The sequence below is a fragment of the Aythya marila genome, assembly GCF_965140915.1.
Source record: "Aythya marila genome assembly, chromosome: 33".
Taxonomy (NCBI): Eukaryota; Metazoa; Chordata; class Aves; order Anseriformes; family Anatidae; genus Aythya; species Aythya marila.
Window position 1 is genome coordinate 1006444 of NC_139074.1, and position 19213 is coordinate 1025656.

At 55.2% G+C, this 19213-nt stretch overlaps 2 protein-coding genes across 3 annotated transcripts; one reads left to right on the top strand and one right to left on the bottom strand.

Annotated features, from left to right (window-relative positions):
• Positions 1-1606: 1606 nt before the first annotated feature.
• LOC309889151 (E3 ubiquitin-protein ligase TRIM7-like) lies at positions 1607-8280 on the top strand. 2 transcript variants are annotated; one of them, XM_082781886.1, is made up of 7 exons: positions 1607-2204; positions 4480-4566; positions 4664-4891; positions 5518-5540; positions 5626-5741; positions 6066-6098; positions 6850-8280. In XM_082781886.1, exons 1-7 carry the CDS (start codon positions 1692-1694, stop codon positions 7374-7376), a joined length of 1527 nt encoding a protein of 508 aa, XP_082638012.1. In that variant the 5' UTR covers positions 1607-1691; the 3' UTR covers positions 7377-8280. The 2 variants fall into 2 exon arrangements, with proteins under 2 accessions (XP_082638012.1, XP_082638011.1); XM_082781885.1 differs by having other exon boundaries at positions 4462-4566; positions 6850-8270.
• On the bottom strand, positions 7533-18055 carry ZNF692 (zinc finger protein 692). Its single transcript, XM_082781881.1, has 12 exons — positions 18014-18055; positions 16859-17059; positions 16730-16761; positions 15874-16284; positions 15313-15361; positions 14956-15102; positions 14203-14331; positions 11647-11709; positions 11338-11416; positions 10826-10940; positions 10425-10524; positions 7533-9970 (listed from the first exon to the last, which is right to left on the bottom strand). The coding sequence occupies exons 2-12, from the start codon at positions 17044-17046 to the stop codon at positions 9643-9645; spliced, it is 1641 nt and encodes a 546-aa protein (XP_082638007.1). The 5' UTR covers positions 17047-17059; positions 18014-18055; the 3' UTR covers positions 7533-9642.
• Between the last annotated feature and the right edge of the window lie 1158 nt (positions 18056-19213).

A 19213-nucleotide genomic window follows, 5' to 3' on the forward strand; every position in this document is an offset into this window, starting at 1 on the left:
CTCCAACTTCTACTTTGCAATTTTTTATCATTTGCACAGGAAACCTGGCTGCTGGGTGACAGGGGTGCAAACCCAGTGTCAAATTTCCCTAAAATGCTTATTTTTGAGGTGAAACAGGACACCTGTGACCCAGCGTGGCTCCAAACGCTCCTCGCTGGACATGGTGTCTCCTCTTGTTAGAAATAAAAGCTGGTTTAAAAATGACAAAAAGCCAAGGCAGGACATGCAAATGGCTTATGGTATTAAGGCTTAATTACATCTGAGAAGATGCGTTTGAAATTAAATGTCACCGGGGTGGTTGGGGCAGGTTTCAAGCACCCACCTCAATACCCCGGGATGCTTCTCTGTGCCATAGGCACCCCAAAACCGGGACCTTGCTGGCGTCAGAGTCAATTAACCTCCTTTAATTTTCCATCCCCAAAAACGTGCTTTCCCTCCAGCATTTCCTGTGGTACCAGCTGAGGGGAAAAATCAAGAAAAATGGAAGAACGTGACGGCAGAAGAGGGGGACAGCTCCGGCCTCACGTGCCCTGTGGTGACACTGTCGGCAAAGAACCCTGAACATTAAGAATAATTTAAAAATAGCACATTGCCAGCGTCCAGCCCAACAAAGTCACTTTGTAGTTGGAAGTTGAGACAGGGAGACGATGATTGTGATTATTAATGCGTGACTTAATGGCAGCTGTTTCGCAGGGACGGGTGAAGATGCGGATAAACGTGCATTTGAGGCGTGTTTTCAGGGAGTGAACGGAGCATTTTGGGATCGTGGAGCTGGATGCAGCATTATGCAACACTATAGACACCAAGATGTGTGTGTGTGTGCACGTCTTCTATAGACCCTATAGATGCTAAGGCACACCCCCTCAGCACCCTACAGGGGCAGAGACATTCCCCTCTCCCCATACCATATAGGATCCCCCCAGCACCTGATAAGAAGCCATGCACACCCACCCCCCAGCATCTTAGTGTCTATAGGGTGCTCTGTGTTTGTGTGCAGGGCTTCTACAGACCCTATAGACATTAAGGTGCTGTGTGTGTGCATGGATTCTATAGACCCTATAGGCACTAAGGTGCTGGGCAGGGGGATGTGCATGGCTCCTATAGACCCTATAGACACTGAGGTGCTGGGGGGGGATGTGCATGGTTCCTATAGCCCCTATAGACACTAAGGTGCTGTGTGTGTGCATGGATTCTATAGACCCTATAGACATTAAGGTGCTTGGGGGGGATGTGCATGGCTCCTATAGCCCCTATAGGCATTAAGGCACCCCCCCCAGCACCCTATAGGGTCAGAGGCGTGCTCCCCCCTCCCACCACCCTACAAAGCTCCAAAACCCTATAAACAACCCCAAATCTTTCCCAAATTCCCTTCCATAGGGGGTCCTTGGGGTCCTCCCCCCCCCCCCGACCCTATAGGAACCAAACCCCGCCCCCCTCACGGCCCCGCCCCCCTCAACCCCTAGCTAAGCCCCGCCCCTTCCCCCCCTCCGCGCAGGCGCACTCGCCCTCCCGCCGGCTCCCCCCGCGCAGCGCGCATGCTCGGCCCCGCCCCCTCGCCGCACGCATGCGCGGCCCCGCCCCCAGCGGCCGCCAGTCGGGGCGGCGGCGCGGAGGGGAGCGGAGCTCGGAGCGCAGCGCTGCTCGTGGCGGTGATTGAAGGAGGGGGGGGAGGAAAGGGGGAAGGTTCCGACATGGAGGCGCCGCCCGCTCCCCCCGCCGTGCCGCCGGCTCCCTGCAGCGCCGCCCGCAGCCTGCAGGACGAGCTGACGTGCCCGGTGTGCCTGGAGTACTTCACCGACCCGGTGCTGGTGGCCGAGTGCGGCCACAACTTCTGCCGGGCCTGCGTCACCCAGTGCTGGGAGGACTCGGCGCGGCGCCTCTGCTGCCCGCAGTGCCGGGAACCGGTGCCGCAGCGGCTCTTCCGCCCCAACCGCTCCCTCGGCAACATCGTCCACATCGTCCGCCAGCTGGGGCTGCCCCCCGGCCCCGCCGAGCCACCTCCGGGGCCTCCAGCCCCTTCTCCGCCTCTGCCCGCCGCCGCTCCGCCGGGTCCCCCAGGGCCTCCGCGTTGTCCCCGGCACGGTGAACCCTTGCGGCTCTTCTGCGTGCAGGACCGCCGGGCCGTCTGCGTGGTTTGCCACCTCTCCCGGGAGCACCGCACCCACACCGTGCTGCCCGCCGAGGAGGCGGCCCACGCCGCCGAGGTGAGCCGGGGAGCAGCCTGGGGGCACCCCCCAAATGGGTTATAGGGTGGGGGGGTGCAGCGGGGAGCAGGCCCCGGGGGGTGATTGGGGTCTCCTGGGGGTGAGGGTGCGGTGGGGGGCTCGGTAGAGGAGCCCCCCCTACCCTAATAAAAATGGAGTACGGTGGAGACCCCATTTTTGGTGAATTTGGGTTTGTTGAGGGTTGGGGATATAATAAGGGTCATTGTTCTGTGAAAGAAAAGCACCCCTGTTAAATATGGGGGTGTAATATGGGCACCCCACGTGGAGCAGTGCACCCTAAATCCCATGGGACCCCCTCTACACACACAGCAGGGTGTAAAAGTGACCCCCCCCCCAGGTTTTAAACGCAATAGGGAGCTTTTATCGGGGATATGGAACCCCTAACTCACATCTATACGGGGTGCAGTGCTCTGGGGCTGCCCCCCATGCTTAATGGGGTCCCCTACAGGGCTGTGGGGGCTTATATAGGGACCCCTTTCCGAGGTAGGTGCTGCCCTGTGTGGTGGGGCAGGATATGGGGAGCAGTAGGGTCCCAAACACCCCCCAGGATGGGGGGAAATCTTGGGGTGAGGGCTGACCTCGTGCAGTAGGATCGGGTCAGGGGGAAGGTCCCCCGTTCAAAATGGCGCTGGGGTTAACTGGGAGGATACTGGGAGGGACTGAGCTGCCCTGGAGCTGGCTGGTTTTGTCTCCCGTGCTGAATAACACGGAGATCAAGTGGCACGGGGTCGCCTTTGTGAGGGTGTGAGTGTGCAAAACAACACCAGGCGACCCCAAATCCTCACCTGCCACGTCCCCGAGCAGAAATCCCCCTGGAGAAAGCATTAAGCATGCAGCTGGCCTCTTTGGGATGGGGATAGGGATTTTTTTCAGTATTGAGCGTGATTTGGGGCAAAAAAATGCAGCAGGAATCCCATAGGAGAAGCTTTTTTTCCCTGCAAATAAAAAAAAAAAAAAAAACAGCCCAGGGCGGTTGGGGAACGTGACGCAGGAGCCGGATCTCCGCGGTGGAGAAAGGGACGCCCTCCTCCTTGCCCTGAGGGGGCTTTTTGGGGAGAATAACGAGGGATTTGGGGGCGGGTGAGCCCAATCTGAGCAGCCAGGCCTCAGTTTCTTGGTCGGGGAGGAGAAAAGCAAGATGCCGGCCGGGCAGCGGGCGCTTACTGCGCAGCAGCAGCTGGAGGAGGAGGAAGGGAGGGTGGCACCGGGGAGATCTTGCACCACCGAGCATTAAAACCACCCGTTAATTCTTCAATTCCCGTTTTTATACTGTTTTTTTCAGGCCAGATTGAGTGCAGGGGCTTTTTAATTTTCACCCCGGGGATGAAAATGACTTTTTAGTGGGGAGCTGGAGCTTGAGCCGCCGTCGCTCACCCCAAATTTGGGATCTTGTCCTTTTTTAGCACGGCGACATCTCCAGGCAGCTCCGCCGTCGAGCGCTGCCCTGTTTTTTTGCCTCGTTAATCTGCCTTTGTGCTTTTTTTTTTTTAAAAAAATGGTTTCCCATCAGGCGCAGCTTGCAGCCTGCGCCCTGTTTTTCTGCCCTTTGCTTTAATCTCACGCCTCGATCGTGACTTTCCACGCGGTGCCAGGCAGCGAGCCCGCGTTCGTGCCCTCCCTCACCTCCCAGCTCGTAGCAAAACCCCTTTTTTAGGGTTTTCTTTCCCCAAAAAGCCCCGCCGGGGCGTCCTCCCTGCTGCTTTTTATTCGGCGTTGCTAGGAGCTGCTTCGTCGGGGGGGTCAAGTGACTTCAACAAGGCCGGGCGCTGCGGTTTGCTTTGCAGTTAACGAACTTAGTTAACGAACTAAGCCGTTAACGAACTTAATGTGGTGGCCAGAACCCCGATGGGGCCAGGAGGTGAAAGCTGATCCCTGCAGAAGGGTTTTTTCGTGGGTTAGTGGTTTGCCTTTACAGGGAGCTAAAAGCTGGGTTGTTTTCCCCCACCCCGTGCTCGTTTCTCTTTCTTTTTCCTGCTTTACCTGGCTCTGAGCAGCTCAGGCTGCTTTTTAGTTTTGGTTTTTTTTTGGTATGCCCAAAACAAAAGGATGAGGATAAGGTGAGAGAGGGAGGACGCGGTGCAGAGCTGGTTTCACCCCAATTTGGGTTAACGCTGCCTTTAGCTGCAAAAAAAAGTCGTGTTTGATGAAATTTAGCCCCTTGTGGCAGCGGGACTGGCGGGAATTCCTTCCTATCTTTTTCCTCCGTGTTCCTAATCCCCCCCTAAATTCTCCTCAGATCTCTTCCTCCTTCCAGGAGGTGCCGCAGGAACATCTGAGCTCCCTGCGGAAAGGACGCGAAGAAGCCAAGGCCGAGAGGGAGAAGCAGAGCGAAGACTTGCTGGTGAGCACCCGGGGGGGGAGAGGGACTTCCCCAAACCTTCCCCATTCCCTCCGGGGCTGCTTTTCTCACAAAATTTTCCCCCTCCTGGGGTTTTTAGAAGCAGACGGAAGTGGAGAGGCAGAAGATCGTGGCCGAGTGCAAGGAGCTGCGAGGTTTCCTGGAGGAGAAGGAGCAGCTCCTGCTGTCCCGCCTGGAGGAATTAGACAGAGACATCGTGAAGAGGAGAGATGAGAGCGTCTCCAGGCTCTCCGAGGAGATCGCCCAGCTCGATAAGCTGCTGGGGGAGCAGGGAGGAGAAAACGGCCCCGGGAACCAGTCCGGGCAGGTGAGAAACTTGGGATGCATCCTCCCAACCCGTAGATTATGGTGTAGCAGGGTGTAAAACCCCAAAAAGCTCTGCTCTGGCACTCTTGGGGTAAAAAAACCCATAACAGAGACCGTGGGGTGCCGCCGTGCTCTGTTGGGGAGCAATTTGGGGTTGGGACCCTTAATTAACTCTGATTAATGCAGGATTTTCTTGGCTTCCTGCAGAGCTGCTCTTCTTCTGCCTCCCTCCCAAAACTCCCCAGAGCTGTGGGGATAAAATTGACCCTCAAAAATAAAGCTTTTTTGGCCCCTTTTGTTGCTAAAAAATATCAGAATAAATCTCCCAGATACCCGTTTCTCTCTTAATTCATCATCAATTCATCCTGAATCTTAATCTTGGCAGCTTGATGGCAATCGTGATTTTTTTCTTAATTTTTGAGATTTGTGGATTTGTTTTTTCCCCCCCTCTCACCCTAAAAAGGAAAAGGGGGGTGAAAACCACAAATTTTGCCATTCTTGTGAGTCACTCTGCTCCCTGCCCTTGAAACACCAACGGGGAGCTGACCCCTGAGGGGAAGGGGCTGGTTTTGGGGTGGATTTTGGAGCTTGTGGGACTGACTGAGGCTTTTTTTTTCCTCTCTCCAGGTTGTCACCACAGCTGGAAGCAGGTGAGCGAACTGGGCCCTTGCTGGTTTAACTGGGGGGAGCCCTCTTTTTTCCAGAGGGCTCCTAATTCTGCTTTTTTCTCCCCAGCTTTGAGAGCTGGATGTTTTGCAAGCCGGAGGCCGGCTTTGCCGAGCTGGAGAAGAAACTGAAGAGCTTCTCCCAGAAGAGCGCGGTGCTGAAAGAGGTCCTGCTGGAGTTCAAGGGTGAGCACTGAGGAAAAAAAACCTTTAAAAGCGTTTCCCTTGTGCTTAATTTCTCTAAAAAGAGAACGAGGGCTTCGCTCTCATTTGTTTCGCCCTTTGGGGGAGAGTTTTTATTGTTTGAGGAGCCTTTCCTTGAAAAATCGAAGCTCTTTTTGCTTGAAAATCACATTTCCTTTGGGTTTCTGCTTGGAAAAGCTCATTATGGGTTCACACAATCGTGTTTGGTGGCTTCCCACAAGGCAGGGAGCAAGGACACGTGCTTGTAGGTAATCCCTGGGGATTCCCCACGCGTAAATGAACCTAAATTTCTTTCTTTTCCTGCAGAAAACCTTCGGTTTGAGTTGGAGAACGATACAGGTGAGCAGTTTGGCTTCTTTACGGGGCAGTCTGACCTTTATTTTTGCAGCTCTGAACTCATTTTCAGCTTTTCAGGGGGGAAAAATCTTTGAGGTAAGGCCTTTGAGAGGTCAGGAGAAGAAAAAACTCGCTGGTGCCGCCAAAAAAGAGGCAAAGAAATGATCCAGCTGCTGGAAGAGCCCAGAAAAGGCCCAAAATTCAAAATTTATTAGGAAACTGCAGGGTTAAGAGGAATATTGAGCTGCTCTGCTCTACCCCGAGCACGGAGACCTTTGGCACGGCTCGTGGGGGGTTGATTTTGCTCCGAGGTGGACTTTGAATCCTCGGCGTTTGGTTCGGGGCTGAAGCTGCAGTTTCCCTGCCTGGCTTTGTGGTGGCAGGGGAAGGAAAGACCCAAATTAAGCAGCCTCTGCTCCTCCCGGGCCTCTGGAGGGCAAGAGCAGCCCTTAAACCCGAGGATCTTTATTCTCCTTCCTCTCTGGCACGTGGCACCGACTAAAAACACCATTTTTGTCCCCAAATTTCTATTCTGGGGACAGCAAGCCTGCAGGCTTGCAGGATGGCACACCCAAATTTCTGTTTTAATTACCGAAGGGTCCTGAGTTTTGCTCCCACGCGGCTTTTTGGGCCTAAAACTCCTTGCTGGTGACATCCCTGCTGCTGGCCTCGTCTGGTTGGGGCCAGAAATCCCCATTTAGGGTGGAAAAGGTTTTTTTTTCTTGCTGATTCTCACGTTCTCCTCTCCTTCCAGGCGATCTCTCTCTGGATCCGGACACGGCCAACCCCTACCTGGTGCTGTCGGAGGACAAGAGGAGCGTGAGGCTGCGGAGCGCCCCCCAGGAGCTGCCTGCCAACCCCAAAAGATTCGATTATTCCTTCTGCGTGCTGGCGGCCGAGGGTTTCGTGGCTGGGAGGCATTACTGGGAGGTGGAGGTGGGCGACGGGGAGAGCTGGGTGCTGGGGGCGGCCCGCGAGTCGGTGCGGAGGAAGGAGAAAATCGACTTCGCACCCGAGGAAGGGATCTGGGCGGTGGGGTTGAACTGGAAGGGGAAGAATTGGGATCAGTACCAGGCTTTCACCTCCCCGGAGACGCCCTTGTCCCTTTGCGAGAGGCCCAGGAAGATCGGGGTGTACCTGGACTACGAGGGCGGCTGGGTGGCGTTTTACAACGCCGATAACATGGCTCCCATCTTCACCTTCACCGCCGTTTTCACCGAAAAGATCTTCCCTTTCTTCTGGCTCTTTTATGTGGGCTCCTCGCTCTCCCTTTGCAATTGACCCCTCTCGTTTCTTTTTTCCTTCCATCCCTCCTCGAGGTGACCTGCAAGTAGTGCCCCGATCCCCTTCCCTTTTTTTCCCCTCTTGCTTTCAGACAAAAAGCCCCCAAAACTCGTCCGTGTTTTCCTAGTTCAGCTTTAGGGGGGGAGTTTCATCTTTCTGTTCTCTCGTTTTTAAAAAAAAAAAACCGTTTGGGTCGCTTTTACCCCGAAAAAGGTTTTCTGGGGGCACCAACCGTTGAGGGTGGACAAACCCGGCTGCTTACGTAGCCCCCCTCTCTGAGGTTCTTTTCTCCTCTTTCCTCACGCTCCGGCCTGCCCTATAAGCAACCCTTTTCCCTTCTCGTTCTTTTAAGCTGGCTGCCCCCCCCGTGGCAAACCAGGGAGAAGAGCCCCGTTTTGGGGGGGTTTTCCTCGCTTCCTGCCTTCACCCCGTAGCAAAGCCGCCTGCTTCGTGCACCCCGGAAAGCTCTCGAGGGCTAGAAAACCTGTGTGAGGAGGAAAGGTACCGTACCCAAGCCCCCATTTCTGACACCGTTGCTCTGCAGGTCACCTTTTTAGCAGTTTTTTCCCCCTGTCCTCGCTTTTTCCTTCCTCGGGAAGGGGCCCAGCCTGTCTTTTGCTGCCACTAGAGAGCAAAAACCCCGCGATCTTCTCCCCCTTTCCCGTTGCTGAAGGTTTGTAGGGGCGAGGCAGGGCGAGCTCGGGGTGCTGGGTGCCACCCCAAAAGCTTGCTGACCAGGAGTCTCGATGCAGCCAGCTTTTGGGCTCAGTTTGGGGGATTTTGGCTGCGTGGTTGGGGAAGGCTCGTTTTTAGGTGTGACCTCGCGCGTGCTTACACCCTCGTGTGCCCCCCCCCCCCCTCGCGATGCTGTTACGTCTCTTTGCCCTGTTTACTCTGTTTAGTGGGGAAATAAAAGTTGCTGTGCAAAATTAAAAAAAAAAAAAACACAAAAAAAAAAACCAACCCAGCGCCTCCTCCTGTGGTTTTTGGGCCCAAAACGTGGGACAGGAGGAAAAATCGCTCCCCGGGGCCACGCTGCTGCTGTCTCCTCCCTCCCACTGTGAGCTGGGGCCTCGTTTCCTCCACGGAGGGGGTTTTTTGGAGCCCCCCCATCTCGTGTTTCCCCTTGAAAACCTCAAAAAGCTCAGCTCCTGCGAGCACGGGGGGATTTTTAATGGGGTTTGTGCAGCTCCTGGCGCTCAGAGGCTTCAACGCTGCACAGGGGTTGAGTTAAATATTCAACATTATTGCCCAAAGGGGTAAATTTTAAAGGGGGGGAATTTTTTTGGGGGCCTCGAGCTGGGTTTTTGCTGCTTTGGGACTGGAAGAACCCCTGCCACGGGGCTGCGTGGGGCTCAGCATCCCCCCCGTGGGAGAAGAGAGGCCAAAATGAGCCCTAATTATGACAGATTTGGGTCTGGCTGCTTCAAATATTTCACCAAGCCCCCGGGGAGCGTCTCGTCGCTGTAGGATGGATCCTGAAACCCCAAAAAAAGGAAGTTCCTGGAAGATTTACGTTGCTTTTTTGGGGTCCAAGGCTGAATTTCTACAACCAGCCCCATTTTAAGCACCACGGATGCTCCAGCAGCCCCTTTCCACATCAAAAATAGATAAATCTGTGCCAAAAAAAAACCTTAAATCCTTAAATACATCTTTTTTCCCCCAATTTTCTTGGGCTGAGGGTCTTCTAGGATACATAAATACTGCAAATACTTCTGGACTGGGGGGAAAAAGAGGGAAAAAAGTACAGAAAAGGTACAGAGATGCCGAAACCCATCCAGTTTGGATCCCCTCCGGCGACCTTCGGCTTCCCAGCCCAACTCGCCCCCTTTTATTGCCCTAAATCGTGACGATCTTGGGTCTGGGAATAAAAACCCTGTCTGTTTTTCGTGCCAAATCAGTAATTTTCTACAAAACGACTCTTTTATTGAGGATCCTGCCGCAAAATATAGGAAGAACGAGCCCCCATCTCGTGCAAGGAGGTGAGGAGGGGGAAGTTTTGCTTCCCTGGAGGAGCAGGGAAGCCCCTCTGCCACCCCGTCCTCGTTTGGCCCCTTGTTTTTTCTTGTTTTTTCATGTTTTTTCCTTGTTTTTTGGCACTGGGACATGAGGTCGGTGCCTCCTGGAGGATCCAGCATCATTTTTACCTCCTGCCCTCCTCCGAGGAGGATTTTGGTCCCCGCTGGATGAGTCCCGAGAGGAATTTTGCTACCGACCTCACCACCATCCAGCATTTTTCCCAGATTCTGCCCCAAAACCGCCCTTATTCAGCCGAGGCAGCGCTTTTCTCCGCTTCTCCCTCATCCTCCCTGCTTGGGGGCTCCTCCTGCTCTGCCCCGAAGACCCCGAGCGCCTCCGTTTGCCCCATCCCAGCCCCCAGGAGGCTCGGAGGTGAGGCTGGCACGGCTTGGGGGGGTCCTCCGGGGGTTTCGGGGTGGCTTTTGCTCTTGTGGGCCGTGACGTTGTCCCTCTTCTCGAACTTCTTGCCGCAGATGTCGCAGGAGAACTGGTAGAAGGAGTCGGCGTCGTGCTTCTTCATGTGCCAGTTGAGGGAGGCTTTCTGGCGGCAGGTGAAGCCGCAGATCTCGCACCTAGGAGGAAACGGGACGGGGTGTAAGAGGGGAAAAAACCTACAATAAATAAAGCAGGGAAGCAGATGGGGGAAGCACGTAAATTTGTGCCATCCCCCAGTGAGTGCAGAGGGAGAATCTTGATGCTGCAATTTTTTTTTTATCAGCTGAGCAACCTCAGGGCTGTGCTGGCCGGCTCTGCGTGGCTTCAGCACACCCTAGAGGGAAGGAAACGCATTGCTCTCCCCCAAAACCCTCCAGAAAATGGCTTAATTTAAGCTTCCTCCAGCCAACCCCGTGCCTGCGCCCCGAATTTTGCATCCAGGTGCCGTTTGCTGGAGCAGGAAACCTGATGTGGAGCAGGAAAACTGATGTGGAGCAGGAAAACTGATGTGGAGCAGGAAACCTGATGTGGAGCAGCGCTGATGCCAGCGAGGTGACCCCAAATCGTTACGGGATGGGATTTGGAACTCACTGCAGGGGTTTCTCCCCCGTGTGGATGCGCCGGTGGATGATCAGGTTGCTGCTGGTGCGGAAGGAGCGGGCGCAGAACTCGCAGATGTAGTCCCGCTTGTCTGCAAGGCAGGAGGAAAACAACAAAAAAAAATGGTTTAGGGGCTGCTCCAGCCTCGAAAAGGAACCCGGATGATGATTTTGGGGTGTGTTTTAGGAGCCGGGATGCTTTGCCAGCACAGAAACGGAGAGAAACAAGAAATTGATGGACCTCCAAGGTGGAAATCAAGCTGATGTGGTAGTCTAGAAGGTAAACGGGTCAAAAAAGGGAGCAAATAGGAGGTATTGGTATGGAAATAGGGTCAAGGAGGTGGGAGCAGCCCGGGAAAGGCGTCTAAGAAGGGATGGAGGCAGCTGGCTCACCGCTGTGCAGCTTCTCGTGCTCCTTGAGGTGCTTCTTGAAGTTGAAGGATTTGCCGCAGCTGGGCTCCGAGCAGGTGAAGGTCTTCTGGTGAACGTGCTGGTACTTCTTGTGGTGCTGCAATGTGGGGAAAAAAAGGATAGGAGTGAAGATGGCCACCCCAAAAATCCCTCACCAAGAACCTGCGCTTGGAGGAAGCCCTGGGGCATCTTCCAGCTACAACATTCATCTTTTTTGATCCAAAACAGAAGTTAGGACTGGGAGCAGTCCCCTGGGCTGAGCAGGCAGCGAGCTGCTGGTTAATAAAGCCGAGAATTAAAAAGTTGGGATCTCCAAATCCATCTCAGAAGAGCAGAGACGTCAAAAACGGAGCTCAGGAGACAAAATCTGGCTCAAAAGCGGCCGCAGCAGAGGCTCAAAGCAAGGAGCAGGAGGGATGAAGGCGCTCGGCTGAACCTCCCCGTGCACGGAAAAGGGATTTGGGGCCCTCCCTCCCCACCACCACCGGCCTCACGTTCAGGTACTGGCGGTTGGAGAAGATCTTGCCGCAGCCTTCGAAGTCACACAGGAGGATCTCGCGTTTCGCTGCCTTCCTGGAAGAGGGAGGAATTACCAGGGTGAGCACGGAGAGCTGAGAAAGCAGCCGATCTCCCTCCTTCCCCCATCATTTTTATCCCCCAGAAGCTTAATATTAGCCAAATAAGAGCCTCCCATCGCAGCAGGAGCTGCTGCAGGGACAAGAAAAATGTCCCAGCACGTGGTTTATGCCCCAAAAGGGCTGATTTGCACCTTTTCATCCTCCCCTTCCCGGAGCCCTCGCTACCTGATCCTCTTGGGGCCGATCTGGGCCACGTCCTCGTCGCACGACCGCGTTCGCCGCTTGCAGCTGGAAGAGGAAAAAAAGGTCTTGAGCGAGGCTCCTGTCCCCAAAATCCCCTCTCCTCGCCTCAATTTAGAGCTGAGGAGCTGGAAAGCAGCCACAGCTGATGGTTTCTAAAAAAACCACGGCGTTCAAACCATCCTTTGGACGACCAAACCATCCTTTGGTCAACTCTTCCCCTTTTAACATCAGAAAGTCTTAAAAACTTCAGAAAGCCACTGAAATATTTCTCCCCCCCCGCCTCGCAGCAGGCAACGAGGTTAACAAACGCACCTTTCAGACACTGTAAAGAGAAATAAAATCTTTTATTATTCAGTACAAAGCCTTTAACAGGGTTTTTGGAAGCGTCCTAGTGCATCTCTGATTGTCGTCATCCTCGTGTCCACCTCACTGAGTGCTCGTCCCCATCAAAACAAGTTTCATCTGTGTGTTTTTTTCAGCTTTATCCATGGCTTTGTGGAAAGAGCAGCTATTCCTGGCTGATATCCTGCAATCAGAGAGAGATTTTTTTAAAAAATGGATGTTTTTATGGGGCAAGAAAGAGATTGTTCATAGATGGCCACGCCAGGCTGCATCTGAATAAAAGCACGGGCTGGGCATCTTTGTCTACAATCTCCTCAAAGTGTTTTTTATCAGCTCAGGGTGGCATTACCGTAGGGCAGCGAGAAGAGGCTGTGCAGGATGAGCCATATTTTCTTCTTAGAACAGCCTTTTATCTCCATTCTTCCAGTTGCTGCTCCAAAACTGGGGGAAAAAAAGTAAATTTTCTAAGTCCGAGTACGACAACTGTAATAAAACTCCTCAAAAACACACCACTGACCTCAAGTTTAATTTGGAGGGGTGTTAAAAGCTTCCCCACCACCCTGCTTTTTGCACAAGCAAGTCAATAGCCGCTTTTATCAGCCACATCTGAAAATCCCAAGAGGTTTTTGGGTCCATCTTGAGGTTTTTGGGGGTTTGAATGTGAGGGTGACAAGTGGGAAGCGTGCAGAACCCCCAAATACCACAGAGGTGTGAAAAAATCCCTCTCTTACTTAATTTTTGGTATCAACAGGGACCAGCGAAACCAAACCTTTCCTGTCAAATTGAATTTGAGTGCCTGGCATCCCTTGGTGTAACCCAAAAAGGAGAGAAGAAAGGCAAATGCCAGATTTACCATTCCATTTATCTTTCTGGAACGACTTTTTGGGAACACGTCCTCTCTTCCAGCAAGCTCCTAGGCGGCTCCTGAGCTCCTGCAAGAGACAGGGAGGGCGTTGAGAAGCGAAACGAAGTGGTAAAAGCATGCCAAAGCGAAAAAATAAATACAAAAACCTTCGTGGAAGCGTGCAATACTTACCTGCTAAGGTTTGGGGGGGTGCGTTTTGGTGTCTTCGCTCAAGGGCACACAAAGGTAAGAGCAGATAAGTGGTCGCTCCAGCTAACTCCAAGTAAAAAGTTGGGTTTTTTACTTATTTTTTTTTAAATGCCCTTGTATTGGAAGAAAATCCAGGAAGGTGATGATGACTCCTTGTGTGTCAGACCCGAGAGGCAAAGCACGGGACCAGCATCAAGACCAACCCTCACGGGGGCGGACAGGATTTACTCTTCCTGCTTAAAAGACGCCTGGAACTGAGCAACTACTCCACCCTCCTGTCTCATTTTGAGTGAAAAAGGGAATTTTTGAGCCCACGTGGCTGGGCAGGAGTGGCTAAACCATAACTCAGCCTCAAAGTGCTCGCAAATTCAACAATTCTGGTCCTGAGTAGGACGTCCTTCGACCAAGGCTTGAGGTTGGATGAGCGCTGCCATCGCCACGGGCTCCGTTTCGTTTGGGGTGACAACCCAGTGACATTGCTGCCAGCCAAGAAGCACGGCCACGCGCGTGGAGGACAAAAACCAAGTGACATAGCCCTGTGCGTGGGGATGAAACGTGGGATTTTGGGCCGTGTGGAACCATACGGACGGTCCCCGCACCTATGCGAGGAGAGGAGGGATTGCAAATGTGGATTGCAAACTTCCAGCAAGGCCAGGCTGCTGTGAGGAGGTTGGAAGAAGGTTTTCACCATCCACCAGAGCAACCAAACCACCTCCGGTGGTTCTGGAGGTGGTTTCACCCCTCTGGAGGCCACCAAATCTCTGCTCCGTGGCCACCCGTGCTTGGGACCAGCTCCAGGCTAGGTGCTGAAGCACCCAAAGCAGCAGGCACGTGCGTGGCCGCAGAGGAGACACCGTGAATGACTCCCCCATCAAGACCAGCAGCCAGATCCCTCCTCTCAAGCTCCAGCACAAGATGGGGCCAGGTGCCAGCAGCTCTGCCCCAACGAGGACTAAAACCTGATTGCAGGTGACTTTGTCACCTCCCTTTGCAAACACGCAGCCCTCTCCCTTGAACTTCACGCGTTTTTACAACGTTTGGGTAGTTTTCCGTGTGGTTTCTCAGCCCAGAAAGCAGCAGCGTGTCCAAAGGTGCCCCCAAATGCTCATTCAGTAGCCACCGCCGTGGTCTTCCCCGCTCACCTGACTCGCCCACCCCTCTCTTCTGCTGGGCTGGGGTCGATCGGGCTCGGCTCGCTCGGGCTCTGCTCCTCTTTCACGGGTTTCTTGCGGGATTTTGGCTGGCTTTGGCGTCTCTGCAGCTCCGAGTCACTGGGGGAGAAGAGAGACACGGGATGGGCAAGATGGTTTAGGTGGTTGGCCACCGTTGAGTGTGGTTGGGCCTCATTGGGCACGGTTGGCCACTCTTGGCCACCATTGGGCCTTGTTGGCCACTGTTGGGGCACGGTTGGGCCCCGTTGACCACATTTGGAGCATGGTTGGCTGCTCTTGGCCACCACTGGGCCCTGTTGACTATGGTTGGGGCATGGTTGGGCCCCGTTGACCACATCTGGGGCACGGTTGGCCGCTCTTGGCCACCACTGGGCCCTGTTGACCATGGTTGGGGCACGGTTGGCCACTTTGGCCACCCTTGGGCCTTGTTGGCCACTGTTGGGGCACAGTTGGGCCCTGTTAACCACATTTGGGGCACGGTTGGCCACTCTTGGCCACCATTGGGCCTTGTTGACCATGGTTGGGTCATGGTTGGGCCCCGTTGGCCACCGTTGGGGCACGGTTGGCTGCTCTTGGCCACCATTGGGCCCTGTTGACCATGGTTGGGCCCCGTTGGCCACCGTTGGCTGCCATTGGGCCCCGTTGACCACGGTTGGGGCACAGTTGGGCCCCGTTGGCCACCGTTGAGCCACGGTTGGCCACCAGCCTCTAAGCACTCTTCACCTGTCCAGAGACGGGTGGTAGTTCTCATCACGCAGGTCATCGGTGTAGGCAAGGTCATCGTCCTCGGCGAAGTCCTCGTCCTCCTCTTCCTCCTCTTCCTCCTGAGACGCGCTGCCCTGCTCCGGTTTCTCCTCCAACGCGGGTGTGCTGCCAAAATGCAACGGCCAAAATCAGCTCTGCTATGTCCCAGCAGTAATTTTTTTATAGAAACTTCATTAAATGGTGGCGTTGCCGTCAGAAGATGCCACGGGTGCAAAGAGCTCGAGGATGACCCCGTTCAGGCGCAACCTTCAGCTCAGGAAACGCCAATTTTTGGTGTTTTGTGCCGGGGGAAAGCCCCACAGGGCCGCCACTCACCTCTCATGGTCCAGTCCTGTGGTTGCCACCTCCATCTGCCCTCGGGGAGCTGTGAGGAAACGAAAGGAGTGGTGGTGAGGTAAGGCAGGGCTCTTTCACCCAAAATCTTGGAGATGCAGAGGAAGGAGGAGTGGATTTGGCAGCAGGACCGGGGAGCCTGCAGGTGTTGGGAGAGCAGATTGCGCCCTTCTGCTGGCCAAGTCACTCCAAAATCCTCTCCTGGAAAGTTCAACCTCTTCTGAATTAGCTAAGACAGGAAAGAAGAAGGTTTTCTCCTTGATCTTGGCTAAATGGAGGAACTTCTGAGAGCTCTACCTATGTGGGGTCAGCAAGATCTTCTACTTTTGGACTACCAGAGCCTTGGGACCACCCAAAGATCTAATTTTAGACTACAAGAGACTTGGGACCACCCAAAGATCTAATTTTAGACTACAAGAGACTTGGGACCACCCAAAAATCTTCTAATTTGGACTACAAGAGGCCAACAGTGAAACGAGAGCAGAGCACGGGAGCCCACCTTCCTCCCAGCTGAAGACGAGGAGGACCACCACCCAACCTCACCTCCATCACTGCTTTCACCCGCCTCCTCCCTCCGGTTTCCGTCACCAGCGGGTGACCAAGCTGCCACCTCTGCTTCAGCACCATCCTTTTTGGGGCTGGATCCGTCCACTTTGGGCTCGGCAACGAGCCCTGCCCGCCGCAACGACCGCCGGCGCCTGGGGACCGGTGGGGAATTGGACCCCAAATCTTCCTCGGTGACTCCCCAAGGCTGCTGGCCATCGGCCACGGTGGGGACGCCCCAGGAGAAGCTGTGACCGGCCACACACTCCCACACCAGCTGGGCTGGGCTGCCCGAGGCTGGGGGTTTCACGTCGGGGACGAAGCCGCACTCTTGGCCATGGCCATGGGAGAGGGCGACCAGGCGCTGCAAGGCATCGGCGTGGAGAAGGCTGGGTTCTGGGGTGCTTGGTCCTGGGTTAGGGCATGAAAAATAAGTGATTTGGTGATGAACAGGTCCAAAAATTTGACTTTTGGGTTGATTTTTGGTTCTCTGAACCCAATTAAAGATTTTTTGGTGTTGGGATAACGTCAAAGGGCTCCTTCTGCCACCTCCCCACCTCCAACCTCCTGGTGTCCCCACGCCACGAGCACCCTCACAGCTGCTTCTTCCCTTCTTTCACAACCCCAAAACCTCACAAAGACCCCAAAAAGCAGCTGGGGGAGGGGACCACCATCCCCAACAAACCAACGGGGCAAGAGCCACCTTCGCGGCGACCCCATCCCCACACCGCCGCAAGCATCTCCTCCCAGGAAAGGGTGTTGTGCAATGCGAATTTTCACAATAAATGCATTTTGGGTGAAAAAATATAAAAGAAAATGTAGATTGGGGGTATCCATGGGGGAAAAAGGCACCTACCTGGGCTCAAAACACAACCCTGGGAGCTGTACCTGCGGAAGGAGGAGGCAGCGTGACCGACCTGAAGGTCGCCCGACCCCACGGGGGTTTTTTTGGGGGGTATTTTGGGGGGTTTTCTGGTCTACGGACCTGTCGAGGAGGAATTTGGCCAGCTGGGAGTGCAGGGCGAAGCCCAGCTGCTCCTTGAGGCGACACCACTGCTCCAGGTGGCCCCCCAGGCGGATTCGGCACTTGCTGCGGCGGGCGTCCAGCTCCCGGCGTTTCTGGCGGCGGACGCAATCGGGGGCCCGCTGGCGGCCCGGGCGGCCGGGATCCATGAGGGGGGGGGTCCTGGGGGGGTGATAAGGGGGTGATAAGGGGGTGAGAGGGGGGTGAGGAGGGGTCTGGGGGGGTGATAAGGGGGTGAGGAGGGGGCTGGGGGGTGATAATGGGGTGATAAGGGGGTCTGGGGGGGTGATGAGGGGGTGATGGGGGGGATGGGGGGTGATGAGGGGGTGGGGGGAGTCTGGGGGGGTGATAAGGGGGTGAGGGGGGGGTGATGAGGGCGTGAGGGGGGGTCTGGGGGGGTGATAAGGGGGTGAGGAGGGGTCTGGGGGATGAGGAGGGGGTGATAAGGGGGTGAGGGGGGGTCTGGGGGAGTGATTAGGGGGTGAGGAGGGGTCTGGGGGGGTGATGAGGGGGTAAAGGGGGGGTCTGAGGGGGTGAGGGAGGGTCTGGGGGGGTGATGAGGGGGCTGGGGGGTGGTGTGGGGGGGTCTGGGGGGGTGATAAGGGGGTGAGGAGGGGTCTGGGGGGGTGATAAGGGGGTGATAAGGGGGTGAGGGGGGGGCTGGGGCCAGGGCTATGGGGCCAGGGGCTCAGGGGGAGACCCCAAAGACCAGGAGCCCCGCCCCCAGCTGCTTAAACCCCGCCCCCTCCTAGCCACACCCCTATAAGTCCCGCCCTCATCTATCATGGCCACGCCCCCACCGCAGCCCTGACCCTGCGTGGTCACGCCCACCCCGTAGCCCCGCCCACCGCTCCGTTTGACCACGCCCCTTCATCTACGAAGCCCCGCCCCGCCACCTAACCCCTCCTCCCCTTCCCACAAGCCACGCCCCCTTGCCACAAGCCCCTCCCCCTCATCAATTAGCCCCGCCCCCCTCCCTCACGACGCTTTCCCCCCCCCCCCCCCCGCCCGACCCCGCTCCCGCCGCCGCCGCTCCTTAAAGCGGGCCCCGCAGCGGGGAAGGCGGGGCCATGATGGAGAAGGGGCCAAGCTCCGCTCCGCCGCCGCGACCCGCACCGGAGCCTCCTCGCCCGCCGCTCAGCCCGCTCCGCCGGGCCCTTCTCCACCGTAACCCGAGGGGGCCCCACCCTGAGGCCGTGCCCCCTTTAAGAGCCGAGAGCCAACCCCCCCCCTCCCCCCCCCCCATCGCTCACACTGCTCAGGAAGCGGCACAAAATGGCGGACGGCCCGCCCCCGCCACTGCGCATGCGCCTTGCGCCTTGCGCCGGCCCGGCCTGGAGCCGAGACCCGCGCGCGGGGGCTGACGGGAGTTGTAGTCCTCGGCCCTGTAATGGCGGAGGCTTCTCCAAGGGGGCTGAAATAAGGGGAAATATCCCCAATTTCGGGCATTTGGTTGTGAAATATTCCACATTACGTGCAACTTAGTCTTCACCACAGCCAGTTGTGCGTGGGATCCTCTTCAAGAGCAGTTATGAGGCAGTGTCTGCCTCCCTCCCCAGCAGCCTGCCCCACACCACCCCTTTTTTGACCAAATTGCTCCTTTCTCACTTTTTTTCTAACCTAAACTTATTCTGCACACAGCCCAGGTCCCCAGTACAACTCTTGGCATCATTACAAAAGTGAAAGCAACAAATATCTTCAAATATGGCTTTTTTTGCCCCACCATTTTCCGTCTCCTTCCCCTCTCCCATTTCTCCCCAGGGCATTTCTTTGCTTTTATGACGTCCTCTTCCCCCCCCCCCAGAGGCCTCTTGAAGTTGTCAGAGTCTATTCTTTCTGTTTTATATACATTAAAACATACATGCAAATGAGTTGCCACCTCAGAGCAGAGAAAATGAATCCTAGTGCTTCAGCGCCACAGAATCACTCATTGTGGTTTATACACCTGGGGCTATTTTTTTTTTTTTTTTTTTTTGCCAGAAACCATATGAAAATGTCGGCCTGTGCAACCCCGATCTTGTAGACCACCAGCCACAACGAGAAGAAGGTGGCCAAGGGCTACAGAGAGAAAAAAGGCCTTTTTTTTTTTTTTTTCCAGGAATCATATGAAAACGTCAGCTTGTGCAACCCTGATTTTGTCAGGGCTCATCCCACCTGCAGAATAAATAAAGAAAAAAGAAAAAAGCTGCCTTTTCACCTGCCTCCCCCAAAATCCCAGAACCTCATTTCCCCCTCTTCACACCAGCCACCCCTTTCCAAAATGCCCCCTGCGTGCTGAAAATACAGCAGCCCTAGCAGACAACACAAAGCCCGCAG